At 38.2% G+C, this 24,879-nt stretch overlaps 2 protein-coding genes across 2 annotated transcripts; both read right to left on the reverse strand.

Annotated features, from left to right (window-relative positions):
- Positions 1-776: 776 nt before the first annotated feature.
- On the reverse strand, positions 777-4,406 carry gabarapa (GABA(A) receptor-associated protein a). The gene is made up of 4 exons (XM_032582315.1): positions 4,180-4,406; positions 2,048-2,126; positions 1,844-1,962; positions 777-1,750 (listed from the first exon to the last, which is right to left on the reverse strand). Exons 1-4 carry the CDS (start codon positions 4,267-4,269, stop codon positions 1,670-1,672), a joined length of 369 nt encoding a protein of 122 aa, XP_032438206.1. The 5' UTR covers positions 4,270-4,406; the 3' UTR covers positions 777-1,669.
- Positions 4,407-6,901: 2,495 nt separating this feature from the next.
- Positions 6,902-24,279, reverse strand: ctdnep1a (CTD nuclear envelope phosphatase 1a). The gene is made up of 8 exons (XM_032582310.1): positions 23,583-24,279; positions 16,779-16,845; positions 12,343-12,461; positions 12,176-12,247; positions 11,881-11,997; positions 11,675-11,786; positions 9,251-9,335; positions 6,902-8,174 (listed from the first exon to the last, which is right to left on the reverse strand). The coding sequence occupies exons 1-8, from the start codon at positions 23,691-23,693 to the stop codon at positions 8,114-8,116; spliced, it is 744 nt and encodes a 247-aa protein (XP_032438201.1). The 5' UTR covers positions 23,694-24,279; the 3' UTR covers positions 6,902-8,113.
- Positions 24,280-24,879: the final 600 nt, after the last annotated feature.

Raw genomic sequence — 24,879 nt, forward strand, 5'->3', positions numbered from 1 at the left:
CTCGTAACCCATTTTTTTTTTTCGCTTGTGGGCGTGATAGGAGGTCGCTCCATGAACATTTAACTTTTTAAATGTAATATATTTTTTTAAAATGTAAAGGCAGTTTTTTAAATCAAATTTCTATTCCAATTAGCAAAACAGCTATCATTTTCATTCTGCACTTGGGCCCAACTGAACCATTATAAATCATGATATAAGAATTTGTCCACACAAAGAATGCTGTAAACAAATCATATTATTTAAGGAGATAATTTAGCTGCCTGAGTAAAATCTTATATCGGAAGGAACTGAGGACGACATCAGGATGTGCTGGCTGTTCCCTGACAGATCAAAGAAGCCACATTTTGCATTTTCATATTTACTTCGTTGTTCCTAGTCATTTATTCCAGTTTTTGTAAGCATTTTCTGTTTTTAAAATTCATTAAGCGATCAACATTTTCATGTCAGTGCTTGGGTCCAATTCCATCATCATTACAAACTGTCAAAAGAATCTGAAGTTGAATTTATCCCAGGAAATGATTACAAGTGGTTAAAATACCTTTGTTGTTCAAATGAACTATGAGCATACAGTTTTTCATATAAAGGAGCAGCTTTAAATATAGATGCTTATCTTTCTTTATGGTGGAATTTACTATCATTCTGTTCCGATAGTATTTGTTCCCCCAAACTGATCGTGAAACTCAAAAAGCAAAAGTGGGACTCATTACCTGAGCAGAACCAGTGACAGAAAAATCTAAATCAGGGTTCGAAGAGTAACATTCAATAAACCACACCTAGACTTTCATTACATTTTTTATCAGGTATGGTAATGAATGGAGAGAAATAGCCAGTAATGTAGCTGTATACAGAGATCAAATTGTGTTTTCATTAAAAAAAAAAAAAAAAAGAGAAACTTAAAAAAAAGAAGAAGACGATTGCACCCAGCTTTACAAGACCTTTAGAAAATAAGCCAACTAAACTGAACAACATTAACAATCATTATAGCGGTCAACAGAATATTCATACCACTGGAAGCAGATGATGGCTGTGTAGTCTGAATTCTATCATCCTCCTAACATCAGATGCAGGCAGGACGCTGTGTGCTCTTACATACTTTAATGGACGGGGAACGAAAAGACTCGCCACGTCAGACTCTTGTGCTAGGAAAACAACTGCTGCAAAACAGTTATCCTTTCACTCCATCAGGATTTCATTTCTAACCTTTGCTCAAAGCACATTTTTATACCAAGCAGGTCGACACAACTGGGCAGCTAATAGTTACTTTTCATTATATGTAGAAGCTGATTTAAAATCAAGAGTTACTGCCTTTCTTTCCCCCCTCTCAACCTTGGAGCAACTGTCATTAGTTGGAGCAACAGCCTAATTCTAAGATGATTAGATCCACTTTTTTCCCCCTTCCATTAAACTATGATCAGTTATGACACTAGGAAAATAACTGGCCAAGTGACCACATCATGAGAATAGTTATTGAAGAGTGGAGGAAATACAATTCAGACTGCAGAATAATAAAGACGAATTCACCGAGAGCGCAGTGACGTATAGTAGAGACGAAAGTGCAGTTGACATGTTTACTCTGGGATGTCTAGGCTGCAGAGCTGGATTTAATATTTAATATTTAAATGAATGAACGATGGAGGTCTCAGAAAGATGGGAAAGTGGCAGGAGGAGATCAGATTTCCCTTTGGCTGCTCCCGTACACGCTCTCATCACTGTAGGCAATGTAGAGGAAAAAGTCCTCTTCGTGATGCTCCTGAAGAAAAAACAAAACAAAAAACATTTAAGAGTTTATTTAATTTAAACGGGACAATACAACGAGTCACAAAACCGAGTTAAGAGTTCTTGCCTGGTACAACAGGCCCATGGTGGCTGAGGTGGGTGGAATGACATTGTTTACAAAGAAGAAGAGAGCATCCTCAGCTCGCAAGTGGATTCTTTTCCGGATTAAGAAGTAAAACTGGCCCACTGTTGACAAAAAAAAAAGAAAAAAAAAGTTGTTGAAAACACAAACTTAATGTGCATAGGTTAGCCCACTAAGTGCAGTGGTTACCTGTCAAGTCAGAGGGGACAAGGTACTTCTTCTTATCCAGATCTCCTATTCTGGCTTTAGGAGCCTTTTCCACAATGACCTAGAGGAGCAAAGGAGAGATAAAAACAATGTTCAATATGTTCTCAATCAATGAATCCATCGCTTCACCACTAAATGGAGTGTGTTCACCAAGTCAAAGTACTTGTTATCCTTTTTTTTATTTGTGAAGAAAAAAAAGGATCTGAGGAAGTACCGAATGAGCGACCGAGTGAGGGCTGAAGTGATCTAAATAAAGCTTGTTGACAGTAGCTAAGGTAAGTCAGCCAGAGAGAAACGTGTTTCTGAAAGGCTTTGATTCTGGTGGTTGGTTTGGAAATAGAGCGCACACAAAAGTTTTTTTTCTTCTTCTCCTCCTTTGCACCTAAAAATAGTGCTTAGAGCAACTCATCCTTAAGAGCTTTAATGATTCATCACTTGACTGTACAGAAGAGTGATTGGGAGACGCTTTAAATCAAAAATGTTTACTTTTTGTTGTGATGGTGATGTGGTTAGAGTGGCTGTTACGATCAGGAAAATCAGACTGCGGCTGCCGCTTATGCTCCAATTGCCTGATTAGTGGTTCCCCTACTGGCTGTGATGTCCTTTTTAAAAATAGTTTTTTTATTTGCTAAAGTTAGACGCCATTTTGAGAATTTGCAACGGGAAGAATAAATATACACAGAATACAGTTTGTTAGCAAGGAAGCGGCTAATTGTTCAAGCTTTGGTTCTACAATGCTGCAAGTGATTTACCTGAAAATAAGCGCATGTAGTCGTAAATAAAAACAATATTACGTTAATGTTTTCAGCTAAACAAAAATCCACAGGTTAGATAAAGCTCATGCTAAGTTTGCCTGTGCAAGATTCTAAGACTTCAACTTACTTTAAAGATTATTTCAACATTTGTGTAACAAAAAAAAAAAAATGATTCAAAGCAGAATACTTTGTCAGCATTTTTTAATGCTGAAAATGTAATACGCTCAAGTAACAAACGTGACCTTTGGGCTGAATAAAGAGACGACTACAAGTCTGATAGCTCTTCAAAACACTAAAAGAGACGGATTATCAGGGATCATTTACTAAACATTTCATGACAATATCTGAAAAATAAAGTCTCAGTTTTCTCATTTTACACCTAAATGTCCTGTTTCATTCAAAAAATAATTATTATTTGCCTTTTAAAATGTGGTCTGCCGCCCATCTTTTTTTTTTTTGTTTATTAATATATCTAATAGAAACTCATGTATCAATCAGACAAACGTGTAGTTTATTCAAATGTCTTCTTCTTAAATCTAAAAATAACAGGGGTTTTTTTTAATATCCATCCAAACATCAACCTATTTTTATAACTCAATTCTACTGGAAATGTATCTGCAACTACACAGCAGATATAAAGTGTTTGCTTTTTATAGATTTGATCAAATGTTGCAAACAAAGGCGAGAGAACACGACATGAAATACTGTGGTAGCCTTTCCAAAAATGCAGTGTAATTGTTGCGCTCATCCATGATTGATCGGCTGCTTGATAAAGGATGCGAAGGTAAAGTCAGTGAAACTAGACGGAAAGAGAAAAGGTGAAGCTCATCACACAACCATGGTCACATGAGGCTTTGATCCAGACCGTCCTGTTCGGTCGGGATGAGGTAAACAGCACAGCCTATACAATCTAATGAATATCCGGCGAAAAACAAACAGTCTTTTCTTTAGGGGTAACTATTTTTAACCCGCCCATATCTGGTTCATTTCAACGTTTACCCTTAAAAATAAACATAGCAATCATAGCAATTTAAAGAAAACAGTCACTGCGATACGTTACCTAAAATTCTAAATTAATATACGTCAGGATGAAATACAGGAAGCTAGCTTGACTACCCGGCCTGTTAACTGCGATAACCTCTGTCGTCTTTAGCTAACGACCATGTTTACTAACGTGGCAGCTGAAAATGGACACAACCACGTCAACAAATACGTTTGAATTACTTTGTATGTCCATTGAGTGCTTTTATTTCGAGTTTTTCGAACAGTCAGAACATAAAATGTCTGTATCTAAAAAAAAAAAAAAAAAACCCTCCGCGTCTTCCGTCAGCGAACGGAGCTAGCATGTTAGCCACTTACTGGGACCCTGTCCGGGTACTTCTTCCTTATTTTCTCGCCCTCGGACCGCCTCTTCTCGAATGGATGCTCCTCTTTGTACTGAAACTTCATCGTTTGAAGAGTTGACAGACAACAAGTCGGTCACTCCTGGTTTAAAATTGACTAGGTTTTCCCGTTCAGACAACGACACTAACCGCTGACACAAACACACTCAATGCTAACTAGCTTTAGCTCACCACAGCTGTTTTTTTGCCACTGGCGGAGGGATACAATAACAACATGACGTAGACAAAGAGTCTAGTTCGTAGGGTGTAACTCAACACGTTTCCTCGCAGATACAATCAGTAGTTAGTCAAGTTAAACAGTGTATTTTGATGCTGGACGTAATTTTGTGGGATCAGATGCTCGCGGGATAGTTTTCCAAGGAACTATTTTATTTTTGTGAACAGCCGCGCATGTGGACGCTGGGCAGGGCCGTGAGGAGGTATCTGTCCTTGTCATATGACCGAGGCCCAGCAGCAGCAGCAGAGATGAAATTTCAAAAACATCCAGTCTTACTTTTGGTTTTTACTTATGAAATGCGTTGTGACTTGTTAGATGAAAGCAATATTATTTAAATGATTGTGCCCTCATTCAATTGTTCTTAAACAAACACACTAAAAAAATAACATTTGCGGATTAAGGTCGTAGTACAATAAAAAAAAATTATTTAAAGCACTGAGACAGATTGGTAATTTTTAGGCTTGCTAGCTTGTTTGACTGTGCACGTTAACAAAAGAATAAAATAAAATTGTGTGGCGAGCATTAATTTAAAACAACCCTCCTCTTGTCCCCCATTATGCATTTAGAATAGTAGACTGTTACTGGGATTACAGAATTACATTTTGAATTTCTCACAAACTAGAAATTCATAACGATAGTATTTTAGCTATAACCAGGTTACCACTATTAAAGACCAACCTCCTAAAATATATCCAAAGCAAATGCCAGCCTATTGCGCAACGTAGTGACTCCATGACTCCCCATGGTCATGTGACTTCCGCGTTACAGGCATTATTACCTCATTATTGACAATGAGGTAGACTAGAGACCTAAAAAGTACGCTATGTGTTTGACAGTAAGTTCTGAAAGTGATACAACTGATCTACTTCAAACTGGAATTACATGTATAATTTTTAATTAACCAACTCTGTTGCATACTCTTCTGGACTGAAGTTTTTTTTTTTTTATAACTACAGCGTATGTAGAAATTTTATCCTTATTGTACAGTATTTTTTATTTTTTATTGATTATATCTATAGTCACTTTGCTGCTGTTGCACAGAAATTTCTCACTGTGGGATAATAAAGGATATTTTTCTTTTTTTTATTCTTTCCAGCCAATGATTTGATTGTGGTAGTTATACATTTGGACCTTCTGGGTCTTAAAATATCTGGATGACACTAAGACATTTTATATATCGATGTCATTTTGTTCCTTAAAATAATGTGAAAGATTAATTTATAAATAATCAGGGATCATCTTTTTTAGGCACAGGCAAAAAAAAAGTGAATTAATTTTGATAAACCATAAAGAGTCTAAAAAACTTTTATTGCAGTGGAATAATGACAAATTATGAAATCCAACATTTACTTTGAGAATATCCTTTTTTCTATGAAATATTTCATTAAGTCAAAAGTGTCAGAAACAGAGTGGTGCCACAATTATTTGTAGTCCAAAGGATCTTCTTTAAAATAAATTATTGATTCAATTTAAGGTCCACAGGTTACTAGCAATCGTTGTCTAAATTATGTCCTAATGTTGTACCAAACTGTCCTAAATGAAAAACTTGACATATTTGCATCTTGTTTTATTTGAACACCCTGGAAGAGGGTGTGTATACTTGAATTTTCTCTATAAGAAAAACCACTTCATGAATGTAACTCTTCTTTAAATCAAGAAGAGTTTATAATTTAATATTATACTTAATCATTATTTAAATTTTGGCACTGGACAAAATTATGTAAGTTCAATTTAAAGTCTCTTTGCAAATCTTTTGACACATAGCTTTCTAACATTTGTAAAGAGACTTTTTTTTTGAACAAAATTAGTGAACAAATTTGTAACAATTATTGTAAAATGATGTTCTTGGGGGGCGAAGGAGGCTGAGGGTTCTAAACCACAGGATCCAGTTTAAAACTATGGTGCAAGAAAGTCTAGAACCCAATTCCTCTAAATTTCTTCATCCTCAGTCAGTCTTTCTGGGATTGCTGATATGTTTTGGGCCGTTGTCATGCTTTAAAACAAAAAAAAAAAAACAATAAAAAAGAAAACCTCCATCAAATTATATTCTTTTAAAATGGTGTTAAATTCTAATTTCTGAAGTGTAACTTGATCACGGCGAGCGAGAGCTGCAGGTGAAGGCCCCGACTCTAGGAACCAAAGTTTGAAATAACAAAAACGATAACCGTTGTGTGCTTTAATTTGTAACTCTAGATCACAACTAGCAAGCTGATTTTGTTTTCATTCATACCTGTAATTCAAAACACATAAAATAAGATCAAGTTTGTTCCTTCTTCAGCCATCCTGAAAAGAAGAGTCTGAGTACCACTAGTGTAGTTCTCCGTTCAGGCCACACGGTGGCAGCAGATCATCCAAACTGAATTCCAGCTCCCCCCCCCCCAACGAGCGGAAGCAATTACTTGGGAATAAAATACGAAGCCATCATGCTGTATTATTGTGAAAAGGAATGAAGCTGCATAAGTAGCAGGTCGATACTGACGAGTGTTTTATTAGTAACACAGACATGGAGACAGAGCCGATATGAAGCCGCTGTGAGCTTTGACGAAACTGACATTGTTCAGAAGGCATTTTTAAGATGGAGGGTCTTACAGCTGAACCCATACAATCTGGGGTGGAAACAGAACAGGGAAGGTTGTAAAACAGAAATAATCTGCAAAAAAAAAAAAAAAAAAAGGTGGGGAGTAAAGGTGTTAAATGCAATTTCCTATTAGGTAAATCCAGGATGGCATTAAATGAGAGAGCAAAACGTCTTTTATGGAGAATTGATTCTTATCATATATCATGGTGGCAGAAAACAATCATATGGAAAAGCGGCACGGCAGTCCACATATCATTAACAAGCCATTTGTTTTTCTCACAATGTTTAAGTCTTATTTCACCGAGTCCCATGAGGAGCTTGGGGGCAAAGAGCGATGATCCTGACAGGAAGTGGGAGGAAAAGATCTGTCCAGGAATAAAAAGAATAAAAGGCCTGCGGATGTTTTATGTCAAGCAAACTCCAGCAAATTACAATATGTCAGTGAATCCATTCTTGTTGGGCAGACGAAAATAGTACCTTAGAAATAAATGAATCAATATCTGTGGACAATGTTGGTCTAAAGAAAAAGCAACAATGAAAGGTTTATTTTTCTATGCAACCCCCTGAACTGCACCGAGAAGGTTAGATGAGGCGGCTGCTGAAGTGCAATGATGGTGGCGGTAGAGGAGAGGAAGAAATAATGACGTAGAATCGTCTTTGTCGCTTCGCTGATCCGCTTCTTTATCCCCACGTGGCTTTCAAAAAAGTTTAAAAAGGACTAACAAGCTCCAACTCACTTACACAGCTCCCCTTCGTACTCGTACAGTCAGTATCAGGAGCTATAAGGCAGAGAGGCTCCATTTTGTTTTAGAAAAAAAATAATAAAAATTTAAGGAGGAAAAAAAATCAAAAAAACAAAACAAACAAAAAAAAAAACCCCAGCCGGTTCCCTCTCCCTCCCCAGTAGTTCTTGGGTTCTGGTGATCCCGTACTGTTCATCCCGAGTTAGGAGCTCACCCCAGCCTCTCCCATCTCCTCCAGAATACGTCTGGGAGGGCTGGTGGGTCGTCAGAGAGGGAAAAGAGGGCAGGATGGAAACCGGCGGCGGAGAGGAAGAGGCTGCTTGACAAGCAACACGCCTCCCCATTCGGCCAATCACCAGAGCCGGTGCTGGTGGAGGTTTCGACTGAGGACGGAACGAACGTCAGCGGTGAACCTGCGACAGAGAGAGAGACGGGAGTGACATGGGCAAGAGATTACAATAGATGTCTTAGAGAGATTTAAATGTTTTTAGAGAAAACATTAACTTGGAAATTACTCTGCTTCGTTTATATATCGACAAATATTAGCTGAAGGGTTTATGAATGCTAATGCACCTTTGATTAGTAGTAAGTCAAGCACTGATCAGCATATTTGATTCCTTGATGACGGCATTTGACAGAATTTAATGTTCGTTTCATAATTGCTGACTGTATGATATTTTTATTATGTATAGCACTTTGAACTGCCTTGTTGCTGAAATGTGCTAAACATAATCTTGACTTAACCCCGACTATCTTCAGCCCAACTCCAACCTCTCCTCTTCCTCCATCTCAATCAAATCTTTTTTTTAATTTACATGGGTAATAATATTTATGAAACTAGAGTTTCCAATGTTCTAAGGTTTCATCCCTTTCCATTCTTTGCAGAATTACCTTTCACTGGGTTGAATACAGCTGCAGGTTTGTCTCTTCCAGCTTTGCACCTTGAGAGACTAAACTTTTTGCTCATTCTCATTTGCAAAAAAGCTCAAACTTAGTCATGGTGGGTGAAAGGCATCAATTTTAAAGCTGGGCTATTTCACCACAAGACTTCGCTACTATCTAAATCCTGCCAATGCACCTGACTATATTTTATGGTTGCTATCTTTAAGACAAACCTCCATCTTCCCACTTCTCTGGCTTGTTGTAAAGTTTTAAATAAACATCTTGTCGCTTTCTGGCAATAATGATCATCTTTGGTCCAATTTTTCAATAAAAGGACAGATTTGACCAGCATTACCATCTGCTTCTTCGAATAATGCTCTCCTTGCCGTTCCTGTCATTTTAGGAAGACTGCAATATTGTTTTACATCCTAACCCTCGTGGTTTGAACTTCGGCCCCTGATGAAACCAGTATGAAAATATCTCATTCCGTTTTTTCCCCCCAGTCTTAAACACCAACTGTCTGTATTACCTGGATTAAAATGGGATGGTTCCCCAAGTCACAAGTTCAAAATGTCTGCTTTCAGGTGAACTTTGTTAACTCCGTTACCTTAGTGCATCCAGCATAGGCAGCAAGTTTAGAAGTGCTGTGTCACTAGGGTCGCTGAACCAGGACTTAATGGGTATTGCATTGTCTGTAGGGCAGAAAGCAGCCAGTCAATCGAGACAGAGGACAGGACATGTTTCAATTTATCATTTCAAACAGGCATACCACTGAGTTCTCAGTCAGGCACAAATGCAATTAACGGAATATGAGGTTTGTAAAGCGTGTTAAAAAATGCCTCAACTACCCATCTCAAATTATTCATTACTACCTGTAGTCTGAGGCTAAAACAAAAACAGATCTGCTTGAATTATAAAGGACCAGGGCATTGTCAAATCAAATTAGACATACTCAACCAACGGTGGCACTGATATTAAATTATGCATTAATCTTAATATATAATATGTTATCTGCTAAAGCTGATTTCAACAACATCGGTAGATTAACTCATCGAGATAATTTCATAGTTGTTTAAAGAAACAAGATTTGATGTACAAATTTTCTAAGTTTCGAAATATGAATGTTGAACGAGCCTGCTGCTTATAGTTTAGCCATTAAATTAATTAAGTTTTTTTTTTTAATGTAAACATCATAGTCTTGTGACATGATGATTGATTCAATCACTACCTCCTTTGCCAGCAACATGTTTACAAAGCAGCCGACCAGCTCAGCTAATTAACAAGGCAACATCTGAAGAATGTTACTTTATATTAACGTTCTGATCAAAAAGTACTGGAAAACTATGATTACATTAAGAACAGATACTCAAGGTTATCATATTACTTTTATATTCTTAATAATAGTTTTATAATCTGTTGTTTCTGTGTGTATTAATAAAATTCTTGTCATAAATTTTTGATCATATCATCGGAATCTCACACAGGCCCATTTACAAAGTTTCAACCTTGAAAAATGCTACAGAAAAGCAAAGAGGGAGCTCAATTCAGATCACCATGGAGACCCCATCCTAATCACACAGCAGGTGATGTTTTCTTTGCAACATCACCAAGTCAGAGGACACTACAATAACCAGTCAGCTCTGCTTCTGCTTATTTTTCCAACGTGTGCCCTGCTGTTCCTTTTGTTGGGTTTTGGTTCAGGCTGCTTCCTTCTTCTCTTCAGCCTCTGACGGGCGCTGCGCCACTGCTAAAAGGTTCAGGTTTGTGGTTCTCAAACTGTGGTATGTGGACCAGTGGTGGTGCTAAGTAAGCTTCACAGAAAGACCTGTGATGCAAAGCTAAACACAAGAGATGACCAAGAGATGAGAGGTTTAGCCACACTGTGACCTTGGCTCCAGACAGAAACCACTTGAAAAGGTTGTGCAAGAATATTTTAAGAACCCCTCTTGAAACTCAAGTGGCTGAGGCTGAGACAAGAGTCAGAGGCTTCTGCTGCACCAGCAACTAAAAATTATTTTAGTTATCGGTTATTCTGTTGATGGATAAAAAAAAAAAACAAACACAATTGGCACATTCCGCAGATTTTTAACTGCTTAGGCCTTTTTTAAATATTAGAAACACATTAAAATATCAAAAATAAATAAATAGTTCATTTCCTTTTCTAAATAAAAAATAAATATTTTATTACCTGAAATGCAATAGCAGCATTTTCTTCATGTTTGCTTTATTATTTGTAGCAAAGAAAGCATCTACAGCTAAAGAAAAACAAGCACGTTTGACTATATTCACCAATATTCTGCCTGACTTTTCTTAATCTTCATACAGTTTTGGTTTTATATTTAGACTAGACTCTTAAACAAATACTAGCAAAAGGTGCTTAATAGGATATTTTTTACTTTATTTTACTCTTACAGAATTTGAAGCTAAATCTACGCGACTCGAGGAGTTCTGGGTAGAGCATATTTACAGGCAAAGAATGTTTTCCATGTTTATCGCAAAAAATTATACATTTTTGATATAGTTTTGGCTTAATTACTGCTCTGACTGTGTTGTTCTTTCAGAAAATAACCTTTTTAAGTCCAAATTCTAGTTATCGATTAATCAATTACTAAATTAGATGACGATTATTTAAAAAATATATATAAATTCATCCCAATAAATCGATTGTTTCAGCCCTAATAAGACCTACTAGGAACAAAAGACCCAAACCATATGAAAATAGGATTAAAATAATTTATAACTTGTGTAGTGTTATTGTGAGGCAGAAGAGGGGCCAATATGCTGTGATTGGTGACTGTTCAGTTTATAACGCACATAATGGAGTTAAAACTGGCCAAGGAAACTCATAATCCACTTTTCATGCTTTTAATCTACAACTATTTGATATCAGGTTATGTTTGCATGACCTCTACGTTTAAAAACAGAGACATCTTTCTGCAAATGTCTATGTTTCAAAACATATGATCTCTAAAAATAAACATTTGAAATCCATCTGAATTTATTTTTCCACGCATTATATAGTAAGCCTTACCTGGATGGCTTCGATAAGCACCAGGCGAGTTATCCAGGATAACAATACTGGACAGGTCATCATGAACTACAGACAGATCTTTAATATAACTACCTAGATCCAATGTACAATGCTGGGAGAGAGAGAAAAAAAAGACAATGAAAGAGTGAAGAGCCGCAAATGTTTGATTTAACACACACACACACACACACAACGCTGAGCAGTACCTGTCTGTAGTATCTGCGTTTCAGGATGTTCCTATTGTTGTCCAGCTTGTCTGCAACTGCTGAGCCGTAGATCTCCATGCTGGCTGTGAAAACCACCAGCTCATACCACTGGCTCACCTGTGTACACACATCGTTCAGGGCATACATCAGCGGACGAGTTGGAGTCATCAGGGGCATGCATGCAAAACAAATATTAGCTTATAGCTTCAAGAGGAACAGAAAGAAACCCGAGCAGAGCAGAGCATGTTTGTGGGTTTCTACCGCTAAGCTTACAGTAAAGCTGACGGACACTCACCACTTCTAAAAAGAAGTCAACATGTGGCCTTTTATGTACAAAGAATCTGACTGGATGCTTGTCTATGACGACCTGGGCGGAGGAGTAAACACACACACAGGCAGGTCAGTCGGAGAAAACAGGATTCAGACCCAGTCGTGTGTATTTGTGCGATACTCGGCCATTACTTTGAGGATAAAGTCTGGCGGCGTGCCAGGTCTCACTGTGGGCCGCAAGACGCCATCATGGTGAGAGTGGATCAGCGTCTCGTCCAGGTCCAGAACCAGGATCTTCCGCTTCACAGCATCTAGGATTTATAGAACAATAAGGATCGATGTGATACTTATACACAGACATGACGTCACAGTTTGAAATCTTAGAAATTTTAATGCTGAACTGGAAATAAAGCATTGGGAAAACAATAAAACCAATTTTAGATTGTTTTCATGTTTGTTCCACTTTTACAGTCACTTATTGGAACTTTATTGTCAAATTTCTGACAGTGGTTGTGATTTTACGTTCTTAAATAACCAAATTACAATAAATACAAAAAACTGCAAAAGAAGAGAAAGAGCATCATAACATAGACAAAACTTTTTTCTGATTATTTAATGATATCTATAATTATTCATAAAATATGAACACTACTTTAGGGCAGTATTGCACACATTTTTGCATCTGCAGTTAAATTAATATTATTTGAAATAAAAAGTTATGAGATCCTTTACTTTATCTCATTCACACACATAACTCACATGTAGAGAGCTGATCTTGAGTCTCCATATTTTATAAGCTGCCAAGATGTGTTTAAAAAAACAGACAAAAAAAACGGAAAACCAGTTTATCTTTTACTGCAGCAGCATAATTTTACACCGTAAGCTTTGGAGATGACCTTATTATAGCTTTGGGCAGGTTTAGGGGACTGGAGATTTTCTTCTTTCCTGACATTTCAAGATTGACGTCAACATAAATGCTCTTTTGTCTCTTACTTTGAATTTTGTCACATCAAAATTACAACCATAAGAACCAAGAAGCCATGAATACTAACTTAAACATTTCTGGACACCACGATCAGCTAAGATAAGAAATGTCAAAATAAAAAAGATGCTGAAGTTAAATTTATTTTATAGGAACTGTCTGAAATTTGACCCCAGTGAAAATAATCCTTACCATTCAAGTAAATCCTCTCATGTTAAAGGATGGAAATGTTTCTGTTTAGTGCAAGATAATCCAACAGCAACTAAAGATAACTAAGTTCTCTTAATACTTATCTTTATTATTGGTGCTAGAAAATGTAGAAACAAAGCAGTGCATAAAAATAGAGCCAACAAAAAGAAAATAAAAACATTTAACTGCAAAAACCATTGAAGTTTGTCTATCTATGTTGTTATGAAAACAACTCCTCAGGAAATTCTCAGGCTCAGCATTTATAAATGGCCTCTTTCAATAGAAAATGTAGTCACGTGGTTTGGCTATTTCCTTTATCTTGTGCTTATCTTCAACATGTTACAGTGAAGCAACAGGTTTGCAAATTGCTCTAAATACTCCAATGTTTCCTAAACACTGACCTGATTTCTACATTAGTTGCTCTGTCGGTATTTTGACCCAAAGATTTCGTCTTTAACCCTCTGATGCGTAAGTGGGTCCTTTTTGACCCGGTGAGGTCATCTTTTTGCAATATGTTTGTAATGAAAAATTTTCATCACTTCATATTCCAGGTATTCCTCAAAAAATATGTTACTGATATCATGCAATTAAATTTTTTAATTGACCTTTTATACATTTTAAGAAATAGCATGTTTTATATTATTCTCCCGTGAGTGGGTCAAAAATGACCCGCATTCATTTCCTATGGAATTTAATGGGAATCTTTGTTTCTTACCAACTGTGACCGTCAGGAAAACATTTTTTTGTGAACCATATACACTGAGTCCCAAGTGTCACCCTTGAATAATAATATTTTACACAGCAAGATCTTTTACATATAAGTATTATGTTTACTTTTTACCTCACAAATGTGTGTGTGTGTCAATCATGAATACTGACAGTGTTATAGACACAAATCAACATATTTGCTTCAAAGTTAGCCAACACTAGTTATCTAACCAAATAGCTAACATTACCGCCTATATTTTATTGTGCATGTGTATTGTTTGTTTGTGTGTGTGGGAGTGTGTCTAACACCCTGGATGAGAAAACCAAAGAGAGAGTCTGTGTTGAATGGCATGCAAAACCTGTTGATCAATGTGTTCAAGGTTCTTTCTTTTATCATCTCAATAAATAAAATAAAAACTCATATCTATATAAATAAATGCATAAATAAATGAGCCAGAAAAGAATAGAGTGCCTTCTCCAGGTTGGGGAGAATGTCCTGCCCCAAGTGGAGGATTTAAGTATCTCGGGATCTTGTTCACGAATGAGGAAAAACTGGAGCGGGAGACCGACAGGCGGATTGACGCAGCGTCTGCAGTGAGGCGGGCGCTGTACCGGTCTGTCATGGTGAAGAGAGAGCCGAGACAAAAAGCAAAGCTCTTGATTTACCGGTCGATCTAAGTTCCTACCCTCGTCTATGGTCATGAGCTTTGGGTCATGTCCAAAAGAACGAGGTCACGGATACAAGCGGCAGGAATTAGTTTTCCCCGTAGGCCAGTGGTGCCCAAAGTCGGTCCTTGAGGGCCGGCATCCTGCATGTTTTAGTGCTTTCCCTAGCTTAACGCACCTGTATCAAATGATGGCTCCTTAGCAGGCCTAAGAAGAACATTGACATGCTTCTACCACCAGGGAGAGAACTAAAACATGCAGGATGCCGGCCCTCGAGGACCGACTTTGGGCACCCCTGCCGTAGGGTGTCTGGGCTCTCCCTTAGAGATAGGATGAGAAGCTCAGATATCCAGGAGGGAATCAGAATAGAGCCTCTGCTCCTTCACATCAAGAGGAGCATCTGGTTAGGATGTCTCCTAGACGCCTATCTGGTGAGACGACCCACCGGGATGAGACCCAGGGGAAGACCCAGGACACGCTGGGACTATGTTTCGCGGCTGGCGATTCCCCGAAGAAGCTAAAACAAGTGGCTGGGGAAAGGGAAGTCTGGGCCTCCCTACTTAGGCTGCTACCCGTGTGACCTGACCTCGGAAAAACAGAAGGTGGATGGATGGATGGATGGATGGATGGATGGATGGATGGATAAATAAATGGACACACAGACATACACTCACATGCATGATACACATAGCATAATAGAATACAGACAGTAATGTTAGCTAGCTTGGTTAGCTAGCTAGTTTCAAGAAATGTGCTCTTTCGCAACCCCTCCCATGCCCACACACACATAATGGATGTTGACATTGCCCATTATTGACCTTTCATCATTGCTGTTGTAAAATTGCTGTTATTTTGTTTGAAAAATGTTCTACAAATTGTCACAAATGTTCTACAAATTGTTCTAAAAACATTTAAAAAAGAGAAAAATGATAATATTTCAAACATGAAATAATTCTTGTGTTACCTAAAACACAGTAGAAAGTATTATACAAAACATTATTTTGAATCAAAATGACAAAAGTAGCAAAAGAAACACATCGATTGTAACCCAGGTCAAAAAAGACCCAGTCATAGAAGACTGCATAGTCAGTCATTCACGCATCAGAGGAACACAAAGTATTTAACATACAAGCTCAGAATATTAAGCGTGTGCAACTGTTTTTGTAATAAATGTTGGGTTTTTTTGTTTTATGATGTGCAATTAGAAATTATGCGGTATTTATTCCTTAATTAAAAAAACAAAACAAAACAAAAACAAATTCAGAACAATGCTGCCTGCTGATTGAAAGACCCTTATGAGCCCTGCTTCTCTGTCCAGACTGGACCCGAATTTCCAGCTGGGGTTAGAGCAGTGAGAGAGAAGCTGAACAGAAACCCAGTCCTTCCTCTTGGTCCAGTGTGATTGAAAGGCCTCTCGTCCAGAGCACACCTACACCTCTTCCATTTGCATCCCTTCTCCATTTCCTCAACTCAAACATGGTGGAACAGCAGCAGGTTATCCTAAAGTGGCTGAGCACGCTTCAGTGTAATTAACAGGTTTACAGTCTGATAGAGGATTTTGTCCAATTAAAATAAAATGTGACTACTACTACTGTAAAGGCAGTTCAGGTTTTCTCTGCCTGTACGTTTGGAGCTGAGCAACAGAAAGACATTTTCTTAGGAATGCTGATTATGCACAAAATTATTCTAGTCGCTCAACATTATGTCCCTCTGAGCTTTGGTGAGCTAAGAAGGTAGAGTCACTTTTACTTTCTATGGTGAATGTTAATAAAATAAACCTAACAGTGAACATGAAGGAAAATACCTCAAAGCGTCTGAAGAAGAAGAAATTGCATATCTATGGAGGAATAAACTCCAAGCTACAATAAAGTGCTGATCACATTGCTTGAGGTGAGGAAGTGGTGCATGTGTGCTGAACTTCTTTCTGCACAATCACTTCCTTCTTGACAAACTGGTTTATCTTCCTAACTTTCCACAGTGATTGTCAGTCCGGACAAAAACAGCAGCACAAAACATGCCGCAGTCTGAAGGGCTTCTCAGCAGAGAGAGAGGGATTAATGAAAGAAGACGAGCGTGTACTCACTGAGTCTGTTTCTGGAGATAGGCGACAGGGGCAAAATGTCGTATCGCACCGTCTGATACTGGATTATCTGAAAATGAACCAGGCAAATGACAGTCAGACCTCAGCAGAGCAGAACACCAGGAACAAGAAACACAACACAGAATGTACAAAACAGTGAGGCGTGATGAGGTAACTAAGACAAATAATAAATGCATCAATAGAAGACTCAGACTTTTATATTGGAGCCCTACTGTAAGCAAACTGTGCCAGACCATTGATCTTCTGGTCAGTAATCTTGAACAGACTAATTTGTGGTCCATAGTTGAAGCATAGTGAAGGATCTGTGATGCTGGGGGACTGTTTCTCTAGTTAAAGCCTGGGGAACCTAGTTAGAATCCATGACTCAATGAAGTCTGAAACATTTTAGATGGAAATGTGGCGGCCCCTGACAGAAAGGGGGGTGCCACATTAACAGGGTAATGATCGAAAGCTTTAAGCCAAACATAAAAACTGTTTTTGACCTGGTCATCTCAGTTCACATAACGAAATCTTCTAGAAAGCCTGTGGGGTGAGATGACCCAGGAGTCTAGATGATCTGAAGGGACTGTGCAATGGTCAAAGATCTGCCATCTCTTTATGCTGCCATCTTGTTCAACGTTACCAAAGACCAAAAGCCATTCAAGTGGCAATAGAGGACTGTAGAGGACATCAGAAGCAGGTATTACACTACTGCTAGAGCTGCAGGATATGAAAATGAAAAAAACCTATTGCTGAATGCTGCCATGATGATTATGATTGACCTACATTACTCTGACCTTACTTTTGCTTTCTCACAATGTTCCCACCCCTTTGAGTTTTACCATCTAGGCCACTATAAATATACAGGAGGTGTGAGTTCAGAGTTGAACCAACAGACCATATATAAACTACCTGCATGCTGACATTTGATGCACAGCACTTAGAATATCATATCCTAACAAATATTGCATTCAAATAGTATTTGCAATTGCAACACTGCACATTTTGATAATGCGATGCCCATTACAAACAGATGTAAGTTAGAGCTTCATATACATAGTTGGGGCTCCCTTCGAAAAGGTGAATATTCTTTAAAGGGATTAAATTATGTGTTTTCCAGACCATTTTATAGCACAATTAAGTAACTATGTTACCTTCAGTTGTTGTAAAAACGATCTATAAGACATGACTTGCAAGAAATCGGACTTTGTGACTTGACACTTGAAATTGGCCTCTGTCTCTTTAAGAAGCTCCTGCTCTTCATCACAATAATGCTTCACTATTTTTGGACTGAGCTTCAGCTGAGCTCATCATGGGAACTACTTCTCACTCCGCCACGTCTAAGAACGGCTGTAAATGGCATGAAGGAGGAGTATTGCTGAAGCTGGAGCTTGTTAAAGAAACAGAGGCCCAATTTCAAGGCGTTGAATTGTGAAGTCAAATTTCATTGGAGTTTTGATTGATACTTACAGCGTGTTAATGACTGAAGGCGACAGTTATTTGATTGTGCCTTAAAATGGCACTACGCAAACGGAAAATACACAATGCAGACCCTTCAAACAAAGTTACAGAAATATATACGGCCAGCTCAGACAGGTGGATGTTTGCCGCAACAATAATTATCTGAAAATATCACGCAACGCTAAAAGAGAAAAGAGATTTGACTCTGATAAAGCTGTACAATATATGGAGTTAATTTTGATACCAAAAATTGATGACGATTACAATTAACCCACATTGCACATGAGCCATTATCTAAAATAATGGCTCGTGTTATTCCTCAGGTTAAGTTATTTAGTGTACTTAAGAGTGCATCCATCTTTCCAAATATAGAACATTACTGATATGCAGAGCATGAATACATGACAGTTGTATTATCCAACCAAATATTGCACCCAAACATTTATTTGCTATTGGTATACTGCATGCATGAACTGATATTGTGATTTGATATACTGTGCAGCTCTAGTTCCTAAAGAAAGTAGCAGAAGTAGTTTAAAAAAACTGGGACCTCAAATGAAGAAATTACTTTTATCACCCACTATGACCTTAGCAGGACTCTTTGTTCAGAGTCAGTGGGGTTCATACCACGTCAATAAGTCTTGATCAATTAAGAGAGAAGGTCATTCGGAAATATAAAGGTAAGAAAAAATAATTTTAAAATCAATACAGACCCCAACAAGGAGCCTTTTTTCCCTTCTTTAGAATGAGTAACAAGTCCAGCTCCAACTGGAGGCAGCTGAAGACAAGCCTGCTACAGCAAAGTAGCTTTTTAAAACTATTTTTAAAAAGGAATGGCCTTTTTGTTCTTAAAAGGAGTTATCTTAACGAACCCCCAGTGTTTTTGTACAGAGGCTGCAGAACAGCACAGGATAATAAAACTTAATACAATAATTCAGCATGTTCTGTCCTCCCTATGTGGCCTTGCTGCTCCGCTCCAGAGAGGATCCTTCAGAGCGCCACTCCTGCACCAGGGGGCTCTGCTCTTTTCCTCACACGGCTATTTTTATCCCCTCAGCTGTCGGCGAGCGTCAGCGGAGCATGGGGGCTCGCACAGAGAAGAAGACTTGCCGGGTGACTGAGTGAGCAGCTTGGTACCGGAGCAGAGGATGGGAGGGGGGTGGAGGGGGTTTGCCTGGCAGAGTTGACTCAGGAGGGGGAAGCCTGCAGCTGCTGAGCGCCACAGGGAAGCCTCACCCACATCTTTCTGCACTTTTAGCAGAATCCAACTGGAGCTTGCAGATCCAGGAGAATTCCCATACCAACAGAAAAACAGCTAAAAACTTTACATATTGTCACCGTTCTAAAATAATGGCCCACGTTATTCTTTTGCTCAAATCATCTTCTGGTAATAATTGACTCAGGGCCATTGTTTTAACAAGGAAAAGTAATCTTGATGTGATTAATCTTAGTATGAAAAAAAAAGTTGATTATTCCAATTAATGAAATTTAAACCCTCACAAACACTCAAACTGTCGGCAGGGTGTCCCCCAGTGTATTATAAGCCTGGCGGGCCACCAGGCTTTAGTGCTGCTTATTTATGCAAGTCTTTTTAGAATGTTTGCATTTTTTAAGATTTTATAGTTGGTGTTCAGGTATTCATATTCCAATATTTCAATAACACGTAATTATCAAGTGATATTTTCAAATTTCCTGTCAACTTTAAACATTTTTTAACTCAAAAACACGACGGGCCGCTGGATGGACGACTGACCCAACCATCGGGCTTAGCAAGTTTTCTGGGGGAAACCTTGTATTGTTGGGATTGTTACCATTTTCTTCAGTTTGTTCAATAAAAGTCTCAATAAATATTCATTTGAAAATGTGATAAAAAGCAGCTACCAAATGCATTTTAGTGATACAAATCAAACTTCTTTTTATGACAGGTGTCTTAAAGACGTGGATTAGAAATGGTTGTTTTTCAAAAGCAGCATTTTATGGGGATTTGTCACGCTGTCACTGCCACATGGTGACCTAAAAATAATTAGTAATAAATAGTTCTTAACACTTTTAGTGTTACCATAAAATATCATAATAAAACTTTAAGCCCATATCCCATTACTATCAAAGGAAACAGATACTGAAGGATCCCAAATGTCTTTGTTGAGTGAGAGAAAAATCACAATATTTCTGCAAATTATGCAATACTCATGGAAGATGTGTTATTTAACTGGTAGAATCAAATTAATAAACAAAACAAAAACACACTAATCGGGACATCCAGAAATGAACAATTTGCTTTCATTTCAAGAGCGACTTGATATCTTAAAAAAATAATCTAAATTAATTTAAATGAAAATGAGAGGAAATAAACATGGTGAATTTGCATAATCAAGTAATTATCCAAATTATAAGGACACTACTTTATTCAAATTACTTTCAAGTTCAGAGTTTTGCCAGGGTTAGCCGACTGTTTTTGAAATTGCTGCCATATTTGGCAGCACACCTGTAATCCTGCAGGATAATAATCGAAGCCGTTATGTAACACTGATGTGAGTAAGACTAGTAAACAACCATCTCGTCATTTGTTGACGGTACAGTGGACTAGTGTGACTTGGATTATAAATGTTCAGATCAGGTCCGCGTTCACAAATCGAAAGAGTTAAAAAAAATAAAAAACAAACAAAAAAAACAGGTTTTTAAACATTTTAAATTCACTTAAATTATCCAGGCAAATGTGCTACACTAACTGCCTAAAGCGTCCTGGATGCGGACGGTTTCCCTCTGGACAGCAGGCTGTACACAACAGAGCTAAACTGTGAGTTAAAATGAGAGGAAACAGAAGGGGGAGAACAGTGCGCTCTCTGTGCTGACATAATCCCTCTCAGTTCAGCTGGAGCATGGACTCAACTCCTCACTCTCACCCTGCAAGTGTTGCTGCTTCACAATAAACTGCAGCGGGATGATTATGACACGCAGGACGCACCTCCAGGCTTTGTTGGGCTCGATACGCTCCCTGCTCCAGCTGACGTCCTCTCACGTCTCGGCAACACCTGGGAGTAACATCTAAGTTACCGAGCAGGTGGCTTAAATTATATCATACGTCACGTTTATTTATTTTTGGACGAGATCGGAGGCAAAGCTGAAACTTTCTTAAACTCTAACATTTGTTCTCGCTAGGCGGTTGTGACTTTGCACATCAGTAGATAATGCAAAGACAAGATGAAAAAACAATCAGCTAATCAGTGTTATGATTAACTAATAGATTAATGTGCAACAACTGCCTGATAATTTTAGATCATTTTATTGCAAAAATGGATGCAAAAATGTTACTGTTACCCTTCAAGGGAAATAAACGTCTTTTCTCTCAACGGGTGCTGCTGTAGATCCTAGACATTTAGTTAGTGGCTGGACTAAGTGAGCATTAATACTTTTACTAAATTCCTGATTAGCTTTTTAAATAATCTAACAAGAGTTGCATCAAAAGTTAAAAACAAATATATGAATGAAGAAATCGAAATTGGACAATTTTCCCTTGATTGGGTGTCAAATACTAAAATAAAAACCAAAATCAGAATTTCTTTCTGCCTATTCATGAAGGAAAACACATTAACTCAGAACTTCCACTATTTTCAGACCATAACTGCATTAACCAAGAGTATTTACTTTAATGCACTTTTTCAGCATTAACAATGGGTTTATGCTTTGACACATAAATGGGTGTAGTCTGGTAATTCCTTCATTCTCTTCTGGATTAAAAACTCTTGACATTACAGAAAGAGAAAAAAATAGAAAAGGTCAAATTAAGAATTGTTAAAGAAAATATGTATTGGCAAAGAAAGGTTCGCTGTGCATTTTGGTTGCTTAGCTTCGTGTTGTTGGTGCTTTTATTACTATTTTAACAAGAATTGGCTCATATTTGCAATAAAAAGCTGTGCTATTCTTTTAGTTTTTAAACCGTTTTATTGCGTCTATCCCTTAACTGTTAACTTACTGTTTGGAGGATTTTAAGAGACTAAATCTGAGAGACTTTGAGGTATATTTAGGTGCTGTGCTGCTTAAACTGAGAAATAGAAACACACCGATGAGGTTGGTTTCCCCTGAACAATATCAATATCCGTTTTTCCTTTGAGAAGCATGCCATCCTTTCACTGCAAGTATATACTTATAAAAATATTACTTAAAGCAAGAATAAGAAGGTAAACATTAGATAAGCTACAATCTGTGTTTCCTTGCGTATACTGATTTCTGATTTTCTTTGTGGTCTGGCCTGCCGCTGAAAGATTCCAACACTTTTGTCTTTAAGAACTTCATCTGATAAAAAAAAATTTAATATAAACATGTTCCAGAATCAGTGACAGGTGTAGTAGTTTTAAATCAAACTGGAAGTGAATGAATAACATTTGACCCATTTATGCATCTAAGAATTTCCCCCTTGTCTTATATGATATTTTTAATCAACTCAACAATATGAATCAAAGTGCATGCTTCCGGATGATGCGTTAACAGATCAAAATCGGTGGCCGTTCTTCCTTTTGATGCATTTATTAATAGAGTCAAATATCTGAATTTTCAGTGTCTAGGCTACAGATAAATAACCAGAAACATTTTTTAGGGGAAAATTGACCAAAAGTCTGTTGTTTGAAAGGAACATCAAATTTGATGACAATCATAGCTTGAAAGGGACAATTTGCAACAAAATAAACATGACTATAATTTAGAATAACTTATCAGACTGCGTTTTATGTAACTGTGAGGCATTGTAGTGTTTTCTTGTTTACAGACTCTCTCCGCTTTTGAAAACAGCAGCACATATGTCCAAATTGAGATTTGTTTATTTCACTTTTGCACTTAACTTGTGACTCTTAACAGCAAATCTAAGCCCTCCCTGTCTATTGTAAACATTGACTCTGCAATGAGCAGCCAACATACAGGTAAGGCTGCATAATAATCCTATTTGATTTTTTTTTTTTAAAGCATTGCAAACAGAAGCTTGAAATTACTATCAAAAGCTTCCTCTTTACTGTACGTAATGAGCGGTAAGTGTAGCTGTAAATCAGCATGCAGTTAAATGGGCTTTGTGCACTTTGGCATCCTGTGTAACATCTTGCATAACTCCCAGCTTGTAAAATATGTTTACACCTCTTCACCCATGGCTCAGAAACACCCCCAAGCGATCTCTGTGCAAAAAGATAATCACCTTATAAAATAAATATAATGTGGTAAAAAATGATTTTAGACTATAAGACAGAACAAGTCACCTGAGGGTGTAAATATGTGTGGACCAGTAGGAAGTGTTTCAGTGCAGATGGGTGTTTTTCAGACCTACAGTCTCAGCAGCCCACTCGTTTTCAAAGCTGTGCTCACCGTTCGGAGGTGCTTCCTGAGGATGTACATGATGAAGCCCCATATTCTGGACGTGACACCGAGGAAAGTGCGGATGCCGAGTAGACACTGCCGGGTTTTCAGCATGTTCATGAGCTCCCAACGACCCCCACAGCGGGTCTGCTTCAAGTCTCAAAAGGAATATTAAAGCACGCCGGCTTGGCGAAGTCGCTCTCGTGAATACAGAGGCGACTTTTAACGTGCTGCTTTCAGGCAGGGAAAAATCCGCCTCAACCAGCAGCTCCTACTGACAAGAGGCCGGGCTCTTCTTCACACTTGTGGCACGGCTAGCTTTACGTACGCAGCATTGTGGCAGGAACACACAGCCGCGTTGAAAGGGAAAGAAGCCGCCTCACGTCGCCTGCTGCTGCTGTATGAACCACGGCGCAAACCACCGTTAGCTGATAGCCGAGAAGCTACCGCTAGCTCGACGGGGTGACCACCTTGAAATCGGGGACAAAAATACCGCTAAAAAGCCGTGAAGCCGCTCGCTGACATGCACCGGTACGACGCGGCTTCGCTCTGTGCGGCATCCGAAGAGAGGCGCTTGAGTAAAAGTTCCCCCGAAGTCCAGCCGGTGGGCTTAAAATCAGTTTGTAGTCCACTGATAGTCCGGAATGAAGCTGCGAGCCGCCATCGCCGCCTTGCCGTCACTTCCGCGAGAGGAGCTAGGCACGGCGACGCGCGTCGCGTCCACGTGGAAAGAAAACATACCGACGTGGACGAGCGAGTGCGACGAACCACAAAAGTTATCAAAGATTAACCTGATTTATCGCCGCTTTTTAACAGCTTACCTTTCTTATGTCAGCGGCATAAGAGCAGACTTAAACACATTAGAGAATTTTGTAAAAGTGACGTCGCTGAAGATTTACTTGACACCGACAGTAGCCTAGTTTAGTTGTCCCACCACTGTGATTTAAGTGATAAAGCAATAAAATATTAAAAGCTGCCTCCAGTGTGGTCTGTTTTATATTGGCCTTCACTAAAAATATTCAGCAGGGTATTGAGCTTGCCGTCTTTCAAAAATATTTCGTGTTTTTGAAAAATGTAAACTACTTTTGGTTTTAGGTAACTAATAAAACCCATTAATTTAACATGATCCTAAATTAATTTCCTTTTTATATACTTTTAGTTTGGCTTTATATTGGTTTATAAAAAAATGCTTCATTGTCATATAAAACGTTTATACAAGTTATTTCAATTAAATGGCATTTGTTTACCAATAAAAACAGCAAGATTTTGTTTTAAATGTTAGTTGTGCACACAAATCTGGTGTTTA

Source organism: Xiphophorus hellerii, chromosome 14, assembly GCF_003331165.1.
Source record: "Xiphophorus hellerii strain 12219 chromosome 14, Xiphophorus_hellerii-4.1, whole genome shotgun sequence".
Taxonomy (NCBI): Eukaryota; Metazoa; Chordata; class Actinopteri; order Cyprinodontiformes; family Poeciliidae; genus Xiphophorus; species Xiphophorus hellerii.